The sequence below is a fragment of the Schistocerca serialis genome, chromosome 6 (assembly GCF_023864345.2).
Source record: "Schistocerca serialis cubense isolate TAMUIC-IGC-003099 chromosome 6, iqSchSeri2.2, whole genome shotgun sequence".
In the NCBI taxonomy this organism is placed as follows: domain Eukaryota; kingdom Metazoa; phylum Arthropoda; class Insecta; order Orthoptera; family Acrididae; genus Schistocerca; species Schistocerca serialis.
The window spans coordinates 575,979,812-576,004,299 of NC_064643.1; the positions used below are offsets into that span (position 1 = coordinate 575,979,812).

Here is a 24,488-nt window from a genome sequence, read left to right on the forward strand (position 1 = left end):
ATGAAGATGAAATGGGAGATAAGATACTGCGTGAAGAGTTTGACAGAGCACTGAAAGACCTGAGTCGAAACAAGGCCCCGGGAGTAGACAATATTCCATTAGAACTACTGATGGCCTTGGGAGAGCCAGTCATGACAAAACTCTACCATCTGGTGAGCAAGATGTATGAGACAGGCGAAATACCCACAGACTTCAAGAAGAATATAATAATTCCAATCCCAAAGAAAGCAGGTGTTGACAGATGTGAAAATTACCGAACTATCAGTTTAATAAGTCACAGCTGCAAAATACTAACGCGAATTCTTTACAGACGAATGGAAAAACTGGTAGAAGCGGACCTCGGGGAAGATCAGTTTGGATTCCGTAGAAATGTTGGAACACGTGAGGCAATACTAACCTTACGACTTATCTTAGAAGAAAGATTAAGAAAAGGCAAACCTATGTTTCTAGCATTTGTAGACTTAGTGAAAGCTTTTGACAATGTTGACTGGAATACTCTCTTTCAAATTCTGAAGGTGGCAGGGGTAAAATACAGGGAGCGAAAGGCTATTTACAATTTGTACAGAAACCAGATGGCAGTTATAAGAGTCGAGGGGCATGAAAGGGAAGCAGTGGTTGGGAAAGGAGTGAGGCAGGGTTGTAGACTCTCCCCGATGTTATTCAATCTGTATATTGAGCAAGCAGTAAAGGAAACAAAAGAAAAATTCGGAGTAGGTATTAAAATCCATGGAGAAGAAATAAAAACTTTGAGGTTCGCCGATGACATTGTATATCTGTCAGAGACAGCAAAGGACTTGGAAGAGCAGTTGAACGGAATGGACAGTGTCTTGAAAGGAGGATATAAGATGAACATCAACAAAAGCAAAACGAGGATAATGGAATGTAGTCAAATTAAATCGGGTGATGCTGAGGGGATTAGATTAGGAAATGAGACACTTAAAGTAGTAAAGGAGTTTTGCTATTTAGGGAGTAAAATAACTGATGATGGTCGAAGTAGAGAGGATATAAAATGTAGACTGGCAATGGCAAGGAAATCGTTTCTGAAGAAGAGAAATTTGTTAACATTGAGTATAGATTTAAGTGTCAGGAAGTCGTTTCTGAAAGTATTTGTATGGAGTGTAGCCATGTATGGAAGTGGAACATGGACGATAACCAGTTTGGACAAGAAGAGAATAGAAGCTTTCGAAATGTGGTGCTACAGAAGAATGCTGAAGATAAGGTGGGTAGATCACGTAACTAATGAGGAGGTATTGAATAGGATTGGGGAGAAGAGAAGTTTGTGGCACAACTTGACTAGAAGAAGGGATCGGTTGGTAGGACATGTTTTGAGGCACCAATGGATCACAAATTTAGCATTGGAGGGCAGCGTGGAGGGTAAAAATCATAGAGGGAGACCAAGAGATCAATACACTAAGCAGATTCAGAAGGATGTAGGTTGCAGTAGGTACTGGGAGATGAAGAAGCTTGCACAGGATAGAGTAGCATGGAGAGCTGCATCAAACAAGTCTCAGGACTGAAGACCACAACAACAACAACAACAACAACGCAATCAAACACCTTACTTAAATCAAAAAATATATCTAGCATTCAAAATCTTTTGTTTGACCCATCCAGTACTTCACACAGGAAAGAGAATATAGCATTTTCAGTTGTTAAGCGGCTTCTAAACCTGAACTGTACAGTTTATAGCAAATCGTGCGATACAAAAGGGTCAATTATCCTTACATACACAGCCTTTTCAATAACTTTAGCAAACACTGGTGGCATAGAAATAAGTCTAAAATTGTCTACATTATCCATTTCTTCCTTTTTATAAAGTGGCTTTACTACTGAGTACTTTAATCGCTCAGGAAACTGACCATTCGTAAAGGAAAAATTACAAATATGGCTAAATACAGGGCTAACATGTGCAGCACAGTACTTTAATATTCTGCTAGGCACTCCATCATAACCATGAGAGTCCTTAATCTTCAGTGATTTATTTATTGACTCAGTCTCCCCCTTGTCTGTATCACAGAGGAGTATTTCAGACATCAATCTTCGAAAGGCATTTGCCAAGAGAGTTTATATGATTCTCTGTAGAAGCTAAATTTTTATTTAATTCACCAGCAATTCTCAGAAAATGATTGTCAAATACTGTACACATATCTGATTTATCAGTAACAGAAATATTTTTACTGCGAACTGACTTTATATCGTCAACGTTGTACTGTTGACCAGACACTGCCTTCACAACTGACCATATGGTTTTAATTTTATCCTGTGAATTAGCTGTTCTTCTTGCATACCACATATTCTTTTCCTTCCTAATAACATTTGTAAGCACTTTACAATATTGTTTGTAATGGGGTACTACAGCTTGATTGTGACTACTACTAACATTTTGATGTACTTCCTGTTTTGTTCTACATGATATCCTTATCCTGCTAGTCAGCCGAGCTGCCTGTTACTGCTAGTACCCCGTTTAGAATGTTCTACTGGAAAGCAACTCTCAAAGAGCATGAGAAATGTGTTAAGGAAAGCATTATATTTATTGTCCGTGTTATCAGCACTATAAAAATCCTGCCACTCTTGTTTCTTGACGAGGTTTAAAAAACACTCTGTTGCTGTTGGATTAACTTTCCTACATAGTCTGTAATTACATGTGACATTTGTTTGAGTACAAAAGCCTTTTAGTGTTACAATTTGTGCATCATGATCTGGAAGGCCATTCACACTTTTACTAACAAAATGCCCATCTAGTAACGAAGAATGAATAAAAATATTGTCTATGACAGAGCTACTGTTCCCTTCCACACTAGTTGGAAAAAAACAGTCTGCATCAGATCATATGAATTTACCATCATACACAAAATTTATACTGAAGTCACCACATATAACTAATTTCTGGTACTTCCTACAAAGTGAATCAAGAGCCCTCTCTAGTGTGAGCAGAAAACAACAATAATTAGAAGTTAAGTTTCACGAAATTCAACTGCCCCTCACAACATTCAAACACAGTAGAGCATCGATTATCCGAACGTTGGTCAACCGAACGACCGCTTAACCTAACTGTGTACTCGCTCACACTTGTTACTCTCCCACCCTGCCGTCCGTCAACCGCGTCACTCCCAAACCAAGTTTCCCACAGTAGTCGCCACACTGGGCCACCGCTGGCAGAACATTGCTTCTAATGGGGCCTTCACAAGGCGCTGCTGACCGGCCAAGTCGCCAGTCGCTGCAACAATCATCACACTTCTGTCGGCTTGGCACTGGCAGTAGAAGTAGCGGCAGTATCAAAGCTGTTCACAGCAACAGCTGCGCCAGCTTAGAGTTGAGGCGTGCCGATCCGCGCAGTTTGAAGGATCGCCCCCAAGAAGAGCTTCTCACGGTGCAAACAGTCACCGTCTGTTCTCTGTTTCGACCACTTGTGTGCTGCTGCGTGAAGAAGTGAACTTGACGATGCAAAATGCTTCAACGTAAACGTGTTGTCCTTTCTATGAGGGACAAGTACGAGATTATTAAAAGGTTAGAAGAAGGTGAATCTGCAACCACTTTATCCAATGAGTACAAGGTGGGGAAGTCGACAATTACGGATATAAAAAAAACAAAAGATGAGCATAGAAAAATTTTATAGCTATGCTTGATTCTACTGATGGATCAACAAGCCGTAAAACTATGAAGCTCGCCACTAACACAGAACTAGATGATGCTGTTTACAAGTGGTTTACACAAAAGAGATCAGAAGGAGAACGTATCTCAGGTCCCATTCTGTGTGAGCAGGCAATGCAGTTCAACGAAAAACTTGGAGGGCCTTCGAACTTTAAAGTGAGCACGGGCTGATTAAAACGCTTCAAGTCAATACACAGCATTCGTGAGATTACAATACAGGGAGAAAAATTGTCGACTGATTCTTCAGCAGCTGATTCTTTCAAAGTCAAACTAAGGGACGTATTAAGGGAAGACGATTATGTTCTCGAAAACGTTTACAATGCTGACGAAACTGGACTTAACTGGAAAGCTTTACCGAGAAAAACTCTTGTTTCACGTCATGAATTAGCAGCACCTGGTCCTAAAACAAGCAAGGACCGTATTACAGCTTTGGCTTGTGCTAATGCTACTGGAAATCACCGACTGCGTATGTTCGTCATTGGTAAAAGTAAAAAACTCCGTTGTTTCAAGCACATTAATATGTCAGCCTTGCCTGTTGTGTACACCTCACAAAAGAGTGCCTGGATGCATAGTACGATTTTTATGAAGTGGTTTCTGGACATTTTCGTACCCTCTGTAAAAGCTCATCAGCTAAAGAATGGGAAAAGGGAGAAAACACTACTTCTCCTTGACAATGCACCAACTCATCCGTCATGTGATATTTTAAACGAAAAAGACGAGTTCATAAAGGTAATATTTCTTCCACCTAACGTAACCTCCTTATTACAGCCCATGTCTCAAGGTGTTATTGAGACTTTCAAACGATATTACAGGAAAGAATTGTTGCGTAAGTTATTGTTAGAAAGAGAAGAGGATGGAGAAGAAAGTCTCTTAAGAAATCATAAGAATATTGACTTGAAAGACACGTCCTACATGATCAGCGCAGCATGGAATAGTGTAAAGGAAGAGAATTTGAAGAAAACCTGGAATAAAATTTTGGGCACAGAAGAAAATTCACAAGGTATGATTGAAAATGGAACAGAATGATATGTGCAAAATTCTCGGTATGCTAAAAGAAATAGATAGCCACGAATGTGATGAAGAATACTTTCATGAATGGATGAATATCGATGATGCAGATCCAGGACACCAAATCATGCAGGGCAGCGAGATTGTAAACGTCGTCACTGATAAAGATGATGCCGCCAGCATCTCATCAATCAGTGCTCCAGAAAGTGAAGATGAAAGTATACCAACAGCTTCTGAGGTGTTCACTTGTTTAGATACTGCCTTGCAATGGTTTGAAGTCCAAGATGAGAGTGACCGGTTTCAGATATCTGTAATGAAAAAAGTGCATGACTTAGCTGCTCGTAAGCATGTAGGTTTGTTTAGACAGACCAAAATAAAGGATTTTTTAAACGTTAATTTTGTATACTGTGTGTATTGTTCATGCAAAATGTGTGTGTAATATGTATATATTTTTGTTTAATAAACTGTGCCACATATTATATATGCCTACTGAAGTTGCCTTTGTATGTTACTTTGTAATACTAAAAGAGATGCATGTTTTTATGAATAAATTTACTGTACAGTACTTCTTTTTGGCAAATAAACATGTACAGTTCAATTATTCGAACAAACCAGCTTTCCGAACACCCATGTCCCCCAATTACTTCGGATAATCGACGCTCTACTGTATCTGTTCATTGTAGTGTCATGATAAGTCTATGGACTCAAATGGAATACTGTTTTTTACATACATAGCCAGTCTCCCACCCCACAAGGAACTCCTTGAAAAACAGACAGCTAATCTGTATCCTGGTAAAGGAAGCCCCTGAACTGTCAAATTATTTAAGTGGTGCTCCAACATACCAATAATTTCGGAGTCAACATCTGTAAGCAGTTTATAACATGTCTTAACTACTCATAATAATTGGGTTGTTCATAGTTACTCATGATCTGCCACAGCCGTCGTCCTGAGTACATTGTCAGTCACTGTAACTTAACTACTGAAGAGTTAATTTAATTTAATCTTGTGTTAAGTTTCATAATTTTTATTATACTTTCAAAACAAAATTAAAGTATTATTACAAAGGCAAACTATACTTAAAATACAAAAGGAGCAGCTACATGCTCACTGCTCAGAAACCAAAAACAGAATGACCTCCTTTGCCAACATGGCTGTAACTATTTATACTTTCTTAACTATCCCGAACAATCCTCAGCATTGTTTAAAATTATTATTTCAATAATTAACAATTAAAATTCTCATCCTAAAACAAATGACACATTTCAATGATTATGTATGTTCTAATATATTAAACACAAGTGAATTCTATTCTATATACTAATTATATCGTGTATAAATGCTTAGGTGTCAAATGTTAACAATACACTTGTTATATTTACTAATTGCAGAAGATTGATACCATATAAAATGTTTCTACCAGTTAACTGACTTCTACACATTAGTGTAATTAAGATTCTGTAATTGTTTTCTCCGTAACTTTTTCATAAGTACATATTTCCATACACCTCTATGTCAGAAATTACTGTTTATGGTTAAAATTTGTGTGTATAGTAAGTTTCTATTAGACTGTTATGTTTCAACAACCCCCGAAAGGATTTGTGCAACTGAAAGTTAAACAAAACCTTTTCTGACAGATCTTCATAACAGTCTTTATTTTACAATCAATTGGATTAACAAACAATTAGCGGAAGATATGTGCAACCAAATATGTAAAATTATCATAAATTATTTTGTATAAGATTCAACTAGATTAAACAAAATATTAATTAATAGCACAAAGAAAGAACAAGTTAATTCGCAGAATTTGTCTGCAGCTTGTATTACAACATGAATATGAGGATCTATTTCAGTCAGAAAATTATCCATTGGAAGTTATCTGAATTGGTCTTGTTTCTGTATATTTATGTCTGTTATTAGATCCTCCAGGTTCTCCTGAGTGCAATGGAGACACTGGTGTGTATAACCCTTTCTCAATATTTGTGATGCATTGTGGAACAAATGTTACTATCAGATGTTACAATACTTAAAATCCATATCAGTTTGTATTTATCCATCTCCTATCTTTGGCAAGTACACCAAGTATTGGACCATAATATAACAAAGTGTTCAGTCTCCTCTATGCGCAATGAAGAACACTGAAATGAAGTACACTGTAGATCTCAGCTCTTCGGAAGTTCTTCGTTGCAAAACCTGAAATGTGGCTCATACTCCACTACTTATGACCATCATATATATTGCATAATTGATTGTTTTGAATAGAATAGTTCAATTCAGAAAAATACTAACTGTTCGTTTTTAAACATTTCCTGTCTTAAATCTCATATTGTAATTTTAACTTGTTCTTTGATAACATATCACTAAAATGATACTAGTACAATTTTTTTAAAGTGCTACAGCCCTATTCTCTGCAGTTTATATTGACATTTACATTTAGTATTGAATAACAAATATATTATTATAATGTAGTAAAAGTAAATTCTTGGAGTATAGTTCCTCAGCAGTTAACATAGTTCACCCTACATATATAGAATGCAATGTCTGAACAATGTCCAATCTTTCCATTTTTCTTTTGTCAAGACACTTCCGATGCTTCACTCCTGTCCTTTACAATCATCCAAAAATTAATTAATGTATTTTTTCAGGAATATTTGCACAACACAGTTGTTGCTTTTCCCTTTACAGTAAGTGCTGACAATAACGGAATGAGACATAAGAGTGTGGTTACGTATTACTTTGAGTAACAATATACAATAACTTGAATAAGTGACTAATACATCATATTAGTTGTGTTTTATAAATAACTGAAACAGCAGCAACAACTATGTGGTTGGGCCTTATATACAGGTACGTGTTAACCACTTGGGTGAAAATACACAATGAATGAATTATAAATGATTGGTACATTACGACAAAATATGAATAGGTTTTATACATTGGTAAGTTGGTTTGAGCATTATATATTATAACATATTTAAGTGAATTCAGTATCTTCAATAGTGCAGAAATACTAGCTTGTTTCCCAGATTCTCCGATAAAATAGACTTTAGTCATTTAATAGGCTGACAAGGTAAATAAGATGAGTCTCAGCAATAAGGACATATGCATGTGGACAGAGACAAGGATAACTTGGTTCTCAAATGAGAAGTAGTAAATGAAACAGAAGATTCAGATGCTAGTATATAGCAAAGTAAATACATAAGTAAATGTTTACCACTTGGGTGACAACATTCAACAAAATTAGACATAAATAAATAATATATTATGACTGAGAATAGTTACATCTAATAATGCAGAAATGCTAGCTTGTTCCCCAGATCCTCCTATAGAATAGGTTTTAGTCACTTAATAAAGCTGACACGGTAAATGAGAAGGGTCTCAGCAATAGAGACATATGCATGTGGACAGAGGGAAGGATAGCTTGGTACTCTAATGAGAAGTAAGAAATGAAATAGAAGGTTTGGAGTGTTGGAGTTGAAGAAGAAAAGACGACAGACCCCAAAGACAGAATACCCTCCTACTTAGGACCCCCCCACTGTTCCAGTACTTCACTGTGGCGCCGGAGGGAGAAGAGTGTTCGACATTCCCTGCAGAACAGACTTGCCACAGCTTTACCATCCCAGTCCCCGAAAATTAACCCCAACACTCTCTATTGAGTGATCAACAAAGGGTAAACAAATAGCGTTCTGCTGGACAGAGTAAATGACAAATACAATGCTGTATTGTTTAACCATGTAACAAATGCTAGATCCTATGAGCTGACTTAATAAGCAGTCCCTCTAGTATCTGGGTTTGATCAAACATAATCAATTACATACAATGTTGAAATCTGTGACATATCTGAGACACATACATGAAAATTACTAGAGCGAGGTACAGAATGACTGTGTTCCTCTGATATCTGTTGCTGCTCAAACATAAATTATTATATAAATATGAAAAAATAGAAATAAGGTAGCCAAATGCATCGAATTACAGCATATCTCATATAAAAAAATAAACAAATGTTACAATGTTCACATTATGTGAAGTACTTTCATATTCATCAATATATTTTCTAAACATCACAGAGTCAAGTGTGATAATGACAAAAGAAATTTTTGTTACATTTTCAAAATTAAACAAGAGGCAGGTCTGAGATATAAAATTAAAATTACTGGAATCTCAGCCAAGTGATATAGATGTTCCCTTTACAAATCTCCTGGCATATATAAGTCTTACATTAAGTTCAAGGACATAGTTCATGTGTTTATAATGTTACAAAATTTTATATAAGGCAGGGGGAAACATTCCACGTGGGAAAAATATATCTAAAAACAAAGATGGTGTAACTTACCAAACGAAAGCGTTCGTATGTTGATAGAGACACTAACAAACACAAACACACACACAAAATTCAAGCTTCATCAGGAAAGAGGGAAGGAGAGGGAAATACGAAAGGATGTGGGTTTTAAGAGAGAGGGGAATGGAGTCATTCCAATCCCGAGAGCGGAAAGATTTACCTTAGGGGGGAAAAAGGGACAGGTATAACTAGCATGCGCGCACGCACATACACACATATCCATCCACACATATACAGACACAAGCAGACATGTGTAAAGGCAAAGAGTTTGGGCAGAGATGTCAGTCGAGGTGGAAGTACAGAGGCAAAGATGTTGTTGAATGACAGGTGAGGTATGAGCGGCGGCAACTTGAAATTAGTGGAGGTTGAGGCCTGGTGGGTAACGAGAAGAGAGGATATATTGAAGGGAAAGTTCCCATCTCTGGAGTTCTGATAGGTTGGTGTTAGTGGGAAGTATCCAGATAACGCGGACGGTACAACGCTGTGCCAAGATGTGCTGGCTGTGCACCAAGGCATGTTTAGCCGCAGGGTGATCTTCATTACCAACAAACACTGTCTGTCTGTGTCCATTCATGCGTATGGACAGTTTGTTGCTGGTCATTCCCATATAGAAAGCTTCACAGTTAGGCAGGTCAGTTGGTAAATCACGTGGGTGCTTTCACACGTGGCTCTGCCTTTGATCATGTACACCTTCCGGGTGACAGGACTGGAGTAGGTGGTGGTGGGAGGGTGCATGGGACAGGTTTTACACCGGGGGTGGTTGCAAGGGTAGGAGCCAGAGGGTAGGGAAGGTGGTTTGGGGATTTCATAGGGATGAACCAAGAGGTTACGAAGGTTAGGTGAACGGCGGAAAGACACTCTTGGTGGAGTGGGGAGGATTTCATGAAGGATGGATCTCATTTCAGGGCAGGATTTGAGGAAGTCGTATCCCTGCTGAAGAGCCACATTCAGAGTCTGATCCAGTCCCGAAAGTATCCTGTCACAAGTGGGGCACTTTTGGGGTTCTTCTGTGGGAGGTTCTGGGTTTGAGGGGATGAGGAAGTTGCTCTGGATATTTGCTTCTGTACCAGGTCAGGAGGGTAGTTGTGGGATGCAAAAGCTGTTTTCAGGTTGTTGGTGTAATGGTTCAGGGATTCCGGACTGGAGCAGATTCGTTTGCTATGAAGACCTAGGCTGTAGGGAAGGGACCGTTTGATATGGAATGGGTGGCAGCTGTCGTAATGGAGGTACTGTTGCTTGTTGGTGGGTTTGATGTGGATGGATGTGTGAAGCTGGCCATTGGATAGATGGAGGTCAACGTCAAGGAAAGTGGCATGGGATTTGGAGTAGAACCAGGTGAATCTGATGGAACCAAAGGAGTTGAGGTTGAAGAGGAAATTCTGGAGTTCTTCTTCACTGTGAGTCCAGATCATGAAGATGTCATCAATAAATCTGTACCAAACTTTGGGTTGGCAGGCCTGGGTAACCAAGAAGGCTTCCTCTAAGCGACCCATAAATAGGTTGGCGTACGATGGGGCCATCCTGGTACCCATGGCTGTTCCCTTTAATTGTTGGTATGTCTGGACTTCGAAAGTGAAGAAGTTGTAAGTCAGGATGAAGCTGGCTAAAGTAATGAGGAAAGAGGTTTTAGGTAGGGTGGCAGGTGATCAGCATGAAAGGAAGTGCTCCATCGCAGCGAAGCCCTGGACGTGAGGAATATTTTTGTATAAGGAAGTGGCATCAATGGTTACAATGATGGTTTCTGGGGGTAACAGATTGGGTAAGGATTCCAGGCATTCGAGAAAGTGGTTGGTGTCTTTGATAAAGGATGGGAGACTGCATGTAATGGGTTGAAGGTGTTGATCTACGTAGACAGAGATACGTTCTGTGGGGGCTTGGTAACCAGCTACAATGGGGCAGCCGGGATGATTGGGTTTGTGAATTTTAGGAAGTTGGTAGAAGGTAGGGGTGCGGGGTGTTGGTGGGGTCAGGAGGTTGATGGAGTCAGGTGAGAGGTTTTGTAGGGTGCTTAAGGTTCTGAGGATTCCTTGAAGCTCTGCCTGGACATCAGGAATGGGATTACCTTGGCAAACTTTGTATGTAGTGTTATCTGAAAGCTGACGCAGTCCCTCAGCCACATACTCCCGACGATCAAGTACCACGGTCGTGGAACCCTTGTCCGCCAGAAGAATGACGATGGATCGGTCAGCCTTCAGATCATGGATAGCCTGGGCTTCAGCTGTGGTGATGTTGGGAGTAGGATTAAGGTTTTTCAAGAAGGATTGAGAGGCAAGGCTGGAAGTGAGAAATTCCTGGATGGTTTGGAGAGGGCGATTTTGAGGAAAAGGAGATGGGTCCCACATCCTTTCGGCTTTCCCTCTCCTTCCCTCATTCCTGATGAAGCAACCGTGGATTGCGAAAGCTTGAATTTTGTGTATATGTTTGTGTTTGTTAGTTTTTTATTTTGTGCCTGTAAGTGGTAGATTAATTATAGTAAGTGCATTTCTTTTGAAAGGAATAGAACATTGATAATAAGTGATTACTGAGAACCATGTTGCTGTAACAGTATATCATTGTATTAAGTATAGGCAGAAAATATTACAAGCAGCCGTGCATATGAATAAACATTCATAAGTTTGAAATTACATTGATAATAGGTGATTATAAAGGGTTATATTACTTGTAACATTATATCATTGTATTAAGTGTAGATAAACCAGATTAAACAGATGATTATAGTAGGCATAGTATCATGTAAAGATTGTTGTCAAGAAATGTACAGGAAACAGTAGTTCTCAGCTGTTGAAATGTACTTAGACATAATAACTGCACCATCTTAGTATATATATAAAGGCTCACCGGCCACTTGACCATCTTCTTCTTCTGTGCCGATGCACAAAAAAAGTGCCCGAACTCTTACAGGAATCGGCAACACGCCGCGACTAATGAGTATAATGGGCGGTGGCACTATGAATGTAGTGTGGGACAATACGTTGAGAATGTGGGTGTCGCGGGAGGCGTGCCAGAGATAAGTCCCTGCAATTGCACTATCCTCTGTGTCCTCGGTGGCTCAGATGGATAGAGCATCTGCCATGTAAGCAGGAGATCCCGGGTTTGAGTCCCGGTCAGGGCACACATTTTATCTGTTCCCGTTGACGTATGTCAATGCCTGAAAGCATCTAAGGGTTGTCTTTTCATTCTAATAACTGTACCACTTGTAGGACCAAATGTCCTCATTTCTTTACAAGTCAAACTCAGAGTTTAGAGCAACTGAACCAATATGAATATTTCAAGTCAGGAAACCACAAGGACGGATAAAGGGATTTGCCCACAATTACTGTCAAAGGCACCTTGTTCTCGTAGCTTGAAAGTCGTCTTCTCAAATTTTTCAGCATCTTCTTGTAGAGACTGAGAGCCACCATGGCCACATGTCACTGTAGAAGTAGATTTACATTGGCAAATTAAAGTACCAGCAGGTTACTTCCAGAATACATACTGCTCAACAACTAGTTGACAGATTTCTCGTTGGTCATCACCACATTAGATATGATGTAGCACCGTCAGATCAAACAGTAATTTAAATTGGGCACAGATAAGGTAAATTCCAACATAGGTTAAGGCAAAGGGTGATAGTGGTTAAATATGAATGGGTTAATATTAGGAGTAAAATGGTTATTTCAGCCACTCTAAAGGTATGATAAATATATATTCCCTCATGAGTTACATATTAATGAATCAACTAGTCTTCAATTGAAGGTAGATGTCTGCAAGAACTGTAACTATATCATAAATTCGAATCCTCAGTCTTTTGTTTTTCCTTTGCTACACATTACATATGAATCGTTAGTGCTCATCAGAGTATTGTCAATAAGATATTGGAGAAATTTAACCAGTAAGCTAACATTTGTATATATTGAAAAGCATTGACTTGCTGTAACATACAGCAGTATTGAACAGTTCAGATTTGTGTAGACATTTTGACCAAGAACACCTCGTATCTATATTAAGAAGGAAGCATGACATGTACAGATACCAGACATAATTAAATAAGACTACCAATGATTTGGACATTGAAGCAGTAGAAAATCACTTGAAAATAAAACTGTGTGACTCTTAAATCCTGGGAATCGGAACACTTCTGTCCCAATAACTATCCAGACTGATTACAGAAGTATACAAACATAATAAATTTCTTTCTGATACATGTTCTTTTTACAATTACATATTAGATCCAATACAAGTTAAGGACAATATCATGACTTAAAGTATTTTCATACTTGATAGTAAACAAACGTCTATCCAGTGATTTTCACATAATAGGTATGGTAACAGGTAAAACCAAATGGGAACACGTGTATAAGGCTACAAACAGTCTAACCTAATTGTAATCACATCTCAGTTGTAAAGTAATAAATTGTCTCTATAACAGCACATATATCTTAAGTAAACTTCACACCAACTCTAAACACACAATAAGCACAATAAGATTAAAAGTAACGTATACTAAATTACTAAGTTCATGATTTACTGGTACACAGTAACAAATCACTACATGATGAATCTTAATAAGAAAAATGGATATCATTTTGAAAATACAGGTTGCTAAAAAAAATTGAAATTAGTGTTGTCTTGTTCTTCCACACTCTAAGTTAAGTGCCTGGTCAAGATATAGACTTGCGTCTTACAAATTGCACGCTGTATACTCTGGGATAGTAGAAGAATCCTAACTGCTCTTACTAACAAGAAAGGATAGTAAAAGGGAAGTGATTCCAGAAAATACATATGGAGTCACTGGCTGGGGCAAGGCACCATATGCCACATTGTGTATCTATGAAAGTACCACAGATCCCCTACCTGTTAAATTTCACCACAAAATTACTGAAAAACGTCTCTGAAAGGATGTTCAGCCCCAGATTTTGCCTTGACGATACAGTGCACAGAATATATTCTCAACTATTTCAACTCCTTAAATCACTATTTAATTCATAATTTATGATGGACATAAGAATTCAAAAAAAGTGTTCAAATATTCAGTGATTACAAAAATGAAAATATATTCCCTCTTATTGGTTATTTCACTTTCACTGGGTTACTCACCGTGGAGTTTGCCAAAGTATACAGTAAGACGTTCAATGTGTAAAGGAAGATGCATAACAAATAAATTTCCAATGCTGTGTCAAATATCGAAGAACAAATATCATGATGCTAAATGGGTCCAAATAACAACAAATTCAAATGGTCCTATATAAATATCAAATAACCCCCAATCTCTGCCAGGTAAAAGCATAAACTAGTGTTCAAATATACCCTTTTCAACCGTGACTCTATGAATAAAAAAAATATAGGTAAAATATGCAAATATCCACACATAAAAGAAATATGAATATAAACTACAAAAAATATTTTACAGTATTAGCTTCAAATGTGTTAAGTTATTCGATTTCTCACTCATCAGTGTTTGCATTTGCAAAAAGCAGTGAACATTAATTGTACCTTTTATGAGTTGTTATTTTCTTTCAATTAGTATTTTCTTGACTACAGGATCAAAGTATTCATAGTGTGGCATGACAAGGTGTAAACATGGATTTGTCTGTGTGGCATAAAGTATACAGTCTTCAACACAAGTTTACTATTTGCTGGTTGTTCATTCGGTTTTATGGTACTTTCATTAACTAGGTAAATTTTTTTGCGAAGCTCCTTCAAATCTGTCTGCAAACGACTGATTTCAACACACACATTCCCTTCCTCCACTACTTGTACACATCCACTAATTGAGTTATAATCAGATGTCTGTTCCAAATTTCTAAAACAACTTTCCTTTCCTAAATGCGCATTTTGACAAATTTCATTTATGGTTTCAAACTTTTGGCCACTATGGTTACATCTGTCACCATAGTCACTAACTATTTTCACCACTTTCTCACAATCACTACCTTTTACTACAGATTCTACACATTTAATAATCATATTATCGCCAGGAGACTGTTCCACATTTTTCATGGCTATTTTATCATCTGAGTACACACTTTGACAAATTTCACTTAAGACCTTACACTTTTGATCACCATACTGATATTTGCTACTATAGTTACTTACTGCACTTAGTACTCTACCACTAATTAGATCTTTTCCATTTTCACAAACACATCCAGACACAACATGACTAACATCAGCTGGTAACATTAATCTATCAGGCACTGCTCTACTAGTTTATAACTCATTACTCAAACACACACTAGAAATTCCAGAATCATTCAGCATCAAATCATCAACTTTAACTCCTACATATATCATCCCATCTAGTTCTGTAAGTAACATATCATCATCAACATCATTATCATCATCATCATCATCTGAAACACTCATCAGAAACATTATCATCACACTTAATATTATTTTCAACGCCAAACTCATCTCTCTCTTCACACACTTCTTCAACAACCTCAACACTGTGACTACTCTGTTCTATCACATCCTCATTTTCCTGTCTATTATCTACTGCAATTTCATCTGGAATTAGTCGCTTCCATTGCCTAGCACATGAACATCAGCTTCCACACATACAGCACCAGTATCAGCATTTTCACTCATTTCACAGTCACTCAACATTCTCACTAAACCATACTCATCAGACCTGTTCTCATCACTATCAACAACTATTACTGCATTACTACAGTCAAAGAAATTTGTCAAAGTGTTTTCTTCTAATTCAAATTCAGATTTTTTACTTTTTTGCTCACCTTTGTTTTGAGATGATAAAAATTTCCAAAATTCCCTATCAAACTTCATTCTACTCACTTCAGGTTGTATTCTGGATAAAAAATTTTGCTTCAGTCTATTTGTTCTCCCCCTTCCCCTTCTGAAGTTACTACAGTGTGCCTGATTGCAATTCCCATGTCTATTTGCCCCATTTCGCCAGGCTCTGAAAAAGGCAGGTCTTAGTTTACCGGACCACTTCTTCTGTTTTCAAAATTGTTACTATTGTTTTCCTGATTTTACTCCCACTGCCTATTTCTTGGTTTGAAATTCCTGTTCTCAGGTATTTGCCTAACATTCCTCTCCCCATTTCTTCTGTCATCATTTCTGAATCTACTATTAAAATGATCATTGAAGGCTCTGTTGTTGTTATTCCTGTTATCATCAGGTCTGTCATTACATCTGTCATTTCTCTCCCATGCTAAATCCAATTTATCTATATATCTAACAAATTGTTCAGTTGTATCATCAGGTCCATAGACAAGACTCCACTGTACCTGTTCAGCAATCTACGTTTTAATGCATCTATTTGGATCATTTCATCAAGTGGTTTATCAAGATGTACTAAAGTTCTTAACTGTTGTTCACAAAAGGTTTTCATGCGTCCACTACCCGGTTTGAAATTTGGCCCATTCAAAAATCCTGACTTAATTCTGGCTTGCTTAGTTTCTGACCAGAATTTGTTCATGAAAGCTCGTTCTACCTCATTAAATGATATTTTGGGTTTGATTGATTGGTTCGCCCATGACAAAGCCTCCCCATCTAAAAACTTTTTAAAAAATTTAATTTTCAAACTATCGCTCATTTTATCAGTCAAGTGATCCTTTATCTTGTACATGAAATCAATTGGATGTATATTGCCCTCCCCAGAAATTGTTTTTATGTTATCATTATTCCACAATGAACTGTAACTACAGAAAGATTTCACAGCAACGGAATCTTCAATTTCTTGAAATTTAGATTTAAAGTTTGAAATTTCGCCTAAACAAGTGCCTACATCTTCTTTTAATTCTGCAAAATTCTAATTTGCAATTTTAGTGAAATTTTGTATATTTTGGTCTGTTTCTGTGAATTTCTTTACGAAATCTTTGTTGAGCTTTTTTAATTGTAGTACTTGAAAAGTAGCAACTTTTTTAAAATTTCCACGGGGGGTGAGGGAGCATTATTTGTAGTCATGGGTCTGATAGCCACCTGATATTTAGAATGGTTTGGTTGAGATGATTATTGGAAAATAAGTAGGTATAAGTTTATGAAATCAATTGTTAATGCAGGAAGAGATTAATTTGTTAACAAAAGGAGATTAAGATGGATTTGAAGAATGGGAATAAACTTCAAAATGTAGAGCGTAAAGAAAGTGTATCAAGAGAAAGGAATAATGAGAAAGTACATAAACACTGCATGGACAAACTTATATAAATAATCTTTCTGGGTCATATTTGTAACTGGCTGAGTTTCACTTTTCATTCTTCAGCTTTAAACTTACTTTATAGCTTACGAACACTCCCTTATTTCTTTAGAAATTGATTCCTTGTGTGTTACCTGTTTGTACACCAACACTGGCTGCACACCAACTGTCCAACTGCAAAAGAGCACTTCCCTCATCTGTTTACAACTCAAACAACTGAACTGCATTTGCCATCAGAGATTCAGTTAACTCTCATCATTTTTTGAAAGGTTAAGTACATTCTCCACTGCAGTCCTCACTCCTCACAAAGTGGTGTCCGCCACCCATTCAAATTTGTGGGATGTCTCCATCTGTCCAAATGACACTCCTGCTACCAACTTTATACCCCACCACTAATATCCCCACTGAAGGAAGAGGTGCAACAGAGTTGTGTCGCATACATCCTGTCGCTGTATGTTATTGCAGCCTTGTCAGTGGAAACTACGTGTTGATCCATCGTGCCTTCCAGGATGATGAGATTACCGAGAGAATGCCACAAAAACATTCCTCAGGCCATAATGCTTCCTCTTTCAGCATGGACCCTTCCAAAAATTGTGGCGGGGTGCCTGCTTTCAGACATTTCACTCCCAATGTAACATAAATGTGACTCGTCTGAGAGTGTCACCTGCCACTACTCAGTGGGTGTCCAGCCTTCATTGCTAATGAACAGAAGTCAACATGAGTGCATGCACCAGCACCAGCACCTGCTATGGAGGCACATATGCAACAACATAGCTGCTTGGTTCATCTGAGTGTTCAGTTGCATCTCAGCAGCCGTCGTTCACCTCTGTCATGCTGCTCCACCACAGTTGCCACAGTGCAGGTTTTGAATACCGCCATTTTGCCATGCATGATATACTTTAACTATGGTGGCATGCGAACAGTTTAAAACTAAGCTGTTTTGAAATTGCTTCCACCCTTGGCCCAGAAGCTAACAATCATGCCCTTTTGAATATCAGATAAATTGCTCCATTTCTGCATTACAGTAACTACTGCACTGTTTTCCGCATCCCTCAGACATGCTTTACGAGGGGCGTTTGAAAAGTCTGTGCAAAAATAAAAGCTACGTACGTGTTTGGGGTAAACCTTTTTTATTTTTTGACAAAGTCTCCTTTTATACTTATACACTTCTTCCAACACTGTTCTAATTTATTGATCCCTTCGGAATAATAGGAATTGTCCAAGTCTGCAAAATAGGTATTAGTTGCTGCAATCACCTCCTTGTTTGAATAAAATCTTTGCCCCGCCAGTCATTTCTTCAAATTGGGGAACAAATAGTAGTCCGATGGAGCCAAATCTGGAGCATAGGGGGGGATGTGAATTTTGTGACCACAACTGCTGAGGTGTGTTCTGGTGCATTGTTGTGATGGAAAAGGACTCTTTTTGCAGTCCAGTTGCCAGTGTTTTTCTTGCAACTCGGTTTTCAAACGGTCCAATAACAATGAATAATATTCACCTGTAATAGTTTTATCCTTTTCCAGATGAGGATTATCCCTTGCGAATCCCAAAAGACAGTCGTCATAAACTTTCCGGCCAAAGGAATGGTCTTTGCCTTTTTTTGGTGCAGATTCTCCCTTGGTAACCCATTGTTTAGACTATTGTTTGGTCTCAGGAATATAGTAATGTATCATGTTTCATCCATATTGATGATACGATGCTTAGAGTCCTGTGGATTCTTCCTGAACAGCTGCAAGTCATCCTTGCAACACTTCACATGATTCCGTTTTTGGTTGAGTGTGAGCAATCGCGGAACCCATCTTGCAGATAGCTTTCTCATGTCCAAATGTTTATGCAAAATATTATGTACCCATTCATTTTAGATGCCCACATCACTAGTAATCTCACACACCTTAACTCTTCTGTCATCCATCACCATATCATGGATTTTATCAATGATTTCTGGAGTAGTAACCTCCACATGGCATCCAGAACATTCAGCATCACTTGTGCCCATATGGCCACTCCAAAAATTTTGAAACCACTTATAAACTGTTCTAATTGAGGGAGCAGAGTCACCATAATGTTTATCAAGCTTCTCTTTAGTCTCCTGAGGTGTTTCGCCTTTCATAAAGTAATGTTTAATCACCACATGAAATTCATTTTTGTCCATTTTTTGACAATCACTTGACTTCGGATTCACACAAATGCCAAACACAAAGAAATAGACCAATGTGGCTTAAACTTGGTGTGCATTCTTTCCAAAGATGCTACTAACTAAACATGACCTCGATATGTGCCGATGGTGCCATCTCTTGGACTTTGCATGGACTTTTCAAATGGCCCTCGTATATACCTTCCATTGGTAGTGCTACCACCTGCACATTGTCATTGAATATAGGCTGTGGTCTCATTAATTTGACTGGACCGTGTAGTTCTTATAATCAACAGAATAGTGCTGCTTTTCTTCTCTCTCTCTCTCTCTCTCTCTCTCTCTCTCTCTCTCTCTCTCTCTCTCTCTTTTTTTTTTTTTTTTTTTTTTTTTTTTTTTTTTTTTTTTTTTTTTTTTTTTTTTTCCCCCCATCTTAATGGCATCTTCTCATTTAACACTATCAAATTACATGCAACATACCCATCTTTGTTAAACACGTATAAACAAAACTTATTAGTGACAATAAATAAGTATGGTATCCTACAAGAAAATAAGATGCACTTGCTCAGCGTCACTAGCCTTTTTGTTCATTCAACCAGTGTATGAATAAGTAAGGATTTTATCTGAACTGTGAGTAACTTTTACTAATATGTAATCAAATACACAACAGAGAACAATTTAAATTTAGTCAATTTTGAGCCACTACTAATGTCAAGAACCAAACAACTGTGCAAATAAATTAAAAAAACCTACTGTAATATGTTGTAAGCAAGCCCAGTAAGGAAAATTTTCTGTTTAATGGTTGAGTATTTCTCTTTTCAGGTTTTGGAAGAAGAAGCGACAAGTAAAGAGCCTATCCCTGATGCATTGCTTCCAAGTGTGATTGAATTCATACAGGAATTTCCTATTTATTTGCAAACTGTTGTTCAGTGTGCACGTAAAACAGAAATCGCTCTGTGGCCATATCTATTCTCAGCAGCTGGTAAACCTAAAGATTTATTTCAAGACTGTCTCATGAAGAAACATTTGGATACAGCTGCTTCATATTTAATTATTTTGCAAGTAAGTTTTAATTCAGAGTCTTGTTTATGATAGCATAGTTATTACACATTTCTGGCATTAATATTTGTTAATGATCTCTTTTAGAACCTAGAGCACTCATCCGTTAGCAGACAATATGCCACTCTTCTGCTGAATGCTGCACTAGACAGCTGCAGATGGGAACTCTCCAAAGATCTGGTTCGCTTCCTGAGAGCAATTGGTAAGATATTTCTGAGTTCAGAAACAGTACTAGATATCAATCATATGGGTTTGTTGTGAAAGTGTGATGAAAAAAGTATTTTTCCTGATAGTGAAAATAAGAATTTATGTTTTGAAACCCTTTTATTTTGAAATGCAATCTCCTTTTTATATCAACACACCACATCATTGAAGTTCCAGTGACATTAATCCATTTCTGTAGTGTTCCTCTGGAAGTGTTGCAAAACTCATCTTGTTGTTGACGGGATGTTTAATACTAATCTCCTCCTCCTCATTGTTGACTGGTGAGATAATGTGACATGATTTATCATTGGCTATGGAAGTGCATCACACATTGCAGTCTTGATTTCAGTGCTTGGGAAGCAATTTTGTGTGTTTGGTGCAATTTTTTTTATACCTTTGCAATATGCACATATACAGTGTAAGCGTAGCTGGGCATCAAAAATCTATCCAAAATGTGTTGTTTTTTTGCTGGGTTTCATTTCCTAAAGTGCTGGAAGTTCTATATTAGTGTATAAAACCTTCAAAGGATTGGTAAGTTTTACATCTCTTAGGGAAAGTATATTGCCACATAACTTGGAAAAAAGTACTTTCATCAGGGGTGTAGTGTATTTTCACCTGAGAAGAACTTTTTTTTAATGTATATACACCCTAGCAGAGAATTACGGAAAGCGCATCATAATCTTGGTGCATCAGATGAAGGATGAGAGTTAATGAACAGGACTTTCCCTTATTCCTCTGCTACTAGCATTCCTCACACAAAGTGCCAAATTGCAGTGCACATACAGATTCATTAAATTGCTGCTATTGAAATGCTTTCAGTGTAGTCCAACTATCTGATAAATACATTCTCTTTCACTTAAGACAAAATATGGTGACATTATACATGAAACAGATTATTTCAATAGACAAATCATTTGTACCACTCTGGAGGTATAGTATAATATCAAACATACTGTATACAGCTTGTGAAAGCATTTGCCAATTTTACAAGAGATGATTGGATGGAGATGGGGATGGTCTTCCCTGGCGAAAGTATTGAAATCACTGAGTTTCATTTGGCATTGACTACAGAAATGAACTGAATCGGTGAACCATCTTGGGATTTTGACTCAGATGAAAAATGAGGGGCAAGGTGCCAGAGAGTTGTTCTAATTGGACGAGTTGTGGATAGATAACTACATGTCATTTGGCAAATACTGGCAAGCAGAAAGTGTAACAGGTGTTACTGTGTGAGGTAGCACCTTAAAGAAATTGATTGTCGTAGCTGCTAGCATAGGATCCAAGAACAGATTTGTCATGAAAGCACACCTCCAGTTCTGGGCAAAGTCAATTGTGGGTGGTTACCACAGCCAAAAGAACTTTGCTAATTTTGAAAAGTGGTTTGTGGGTATAGTTTTTCCAGATACTCATCCCAGCTCCGTAATTCTGATGTGTAATGCATCAAACCATAGGAGGCAGGTCAACAGGATGCCTACCAAAAATGATCTGAGGATTACGATGTTAGAGTGGTTGCGAGACAATAAAATAGACTGTGACAACTCAGTGAGGAAGTCCAAACTATTAGCTAAAATAAAAGCTAACAAACTGGCCGAGAAGGTATATGTCACGGATAAAATCACTGAAAGTGGAGGCCGTAAATAGTTCGTTTCCTGCTGTGCGACTGGGCTAAAATAAAACCAATTTCAGAGAGCACAATGCCATGCTGAAATGTGAAAGGAAAGAGTTCAGAGTCTTGCTAATGCTGCTTTCCTATCAGTTACTGCACAGGACTGAGAAGTTTACTGAAGGAAAGTGAAGCAGCTGGAACAAGAGTATTGGACACAAAATGGGTTAATGGGAAGTGGCTGTCGCTGAAGTTGTCATCAATGCCATGCCCTCAAGTGGTGATGGTCTTGATGATGATCTCGAATCAAACACAGACGATAGCAGTGATCTTGAGCAAACACCATTGTGACAGTTATTTCAGGCATGGTTAATTATTCATTCCAGTCATTACTGCTGTGCTGTATAAATTTGATGTTTCTTCAGATTCTGAAAATTGGGTTTTGGTATTTGATTCTTAGTGTCACAAGTTTTATGTTCCTCTACTTTCATTTTTCATTATTTTTGATAAATAAATAATAACTAAGTTGTTGTAAAAGCTCTTGTGCATCAGTATATCACAACATATTAAGTGATTTACAATCCGATTCACATATCACTCAAGCAGGCAGTCCTTCTGCTAGTGTTGCCTCTGTTTTCGTGTATGCACAAAATGTGGGTAATGGTGCATTCTTACCCCCCCTCCCCCGTGACCTAATACAATGGCAAGGCATGCCTCCTGTCATTCCCGAAAGCTGCTGCACAGATCTGCAACTTGCTGTGGACAAGCTTTAGCTTTAAAATCTCTTTATCTTGTTCATGGGCTGTATCTTTAACCTTCTTCTTATGATCCTCCTGATTCTTTATTGTAGCATCCCGTTAGTCCTGATCATTTCAGAGTTCTTTCACCACTCTTTTATTTTCAGTTAATATATCTGTGATTCACTTCTTTCTTTAACTTTGCTTTCTTTCTATCTCTTCCTGATGACTTCATGTTAATTTTTCTAGTAATCACTCGCCATGTTGCATTATGACAGCTTTCTGACTTTTTGCAAGGTCTTCCTTATATTTTAGCAGACTGTTTTAGCTTCCATTTTATTTCTACTGACATTACTTCTGTTGGTGGTTTCTGTTCTTTTACTTTCTTCCTTCCTACCATAGATGTCGATATGGTGTACTAAAATTTTCTGCCCTTAGCTTGTCATAAAAGGTTTTTTTTCTCTCATGTTAATGATATCTGAAAACTCCAAGTTCAACTTGCACAACTGATTTTGGCATGATTCATCCTCATGGATGGAACTAAAACTAAGTTTCCATTGGGCTGTCATCAATCATTGGTTACTATTTGTTTAGCCTTCATACTGGGTGCACAGGAGAACTGGCACATTTAATGCTTGCTGGAAGTAACACTACTGATTTATTTTTGATGCCATTACATTCAAAATTAATCACCACACACCTTACGACATTTATCCCCATTGGAGGCAAGACAATCGATTCCTGTTTCATAGAAAACAGTTGGTTGGTGATGGACTCACAACCATTCCCACTCTTGCACTTTGTCTGACAGAAACCGACGTCTATGCATGTCTTTCTTCAGGTTGTCAACAATGTGAAAACCATACAGTGCGAACCTTCTGGGTTGTACAAACGATGCTGCAGTGTTTCCCAACCAAATCGCTGAAGCATAGCCTTTGTCTGATTGGCAGTGTGGGGACAGGTGTTATAGTGCAGCTTTGTCTGCAGGGGCCCTCTGATTGTTGAGTTCCTTGAGTGCGGAAGCACAATCAATGCACGGCGCTATGAAGACACTTTCCTGAAACTGCAATGAACCTGAAGTCAAAACGCGTAGAAATGATGTCAGATAGAATCATCCAGTCACCCAATAACTCCTGCCCCCACATCACCAATTAGACAAAGGCTACACTCCAGCAGTTTGGTTGGGAAACAATGCAGCATCTTATGTACAGCCTGGATCATTCATTGTGTGATTTTCATATCGTTTGTGACCTGAAGAAAGAAAGATGTGTGGATGTCGGTTTCAGACAAACAAGACTGCCCCTTATGTTTGGTAAGTGAATATATAAAAAGCATTTTGATTGCCCCTTATATTTGATAAGAGAATATATAAAAAGCATTTTAAGTTTGACAACCCATCTGGAACCCAAACTGTTACATGCTAAGTGAATTGTTCCTTCTTGAATGTTAGCCTTTTTTTGTAAAGAGGTCAATCTGGAGAAATTCTCTGAACCAGTGATGCATTATGTATATCAATAAGGAAATTACTTATTAAGTTAGAACAACTCTTCAAAATTTTGAGATTCCAACGGTACCATATGAGGTCCCATTTTTTAGAACTTTTATACGCTAATTTCAT

At 37.9% G+C, this 24,488-nt stretch overlaps 1 protein-coding gene across 1 annotated transcript in view; it reads left to right on the forward strand.

Annotated features, from left to right (window-relative positions):
* LOC126483654 (guanine nucleotide exchange factor subunit Rich) overlaps nucleotides 1-24,488 on the forward strand; it is a 291,359-nt gene that overhangs the window by 148,670 nt on the left and 118,201 nt on the right. The window contains exons 15-16 of the mRNA XM_050106716.1: nucleotides 20,090-20,329; nucleotides 20,414-20,528. Coding sequence (XP_049962673.1) covers nucleotides 20,090-20,329; nucleotides 20,414-20,528 — 355 coding nt within the window. The remainder of the gene's footprint in view (nucleotides 1-20,089; nucleotides 20,330-20,413; nucleotides 20,529-24,488) is intronic.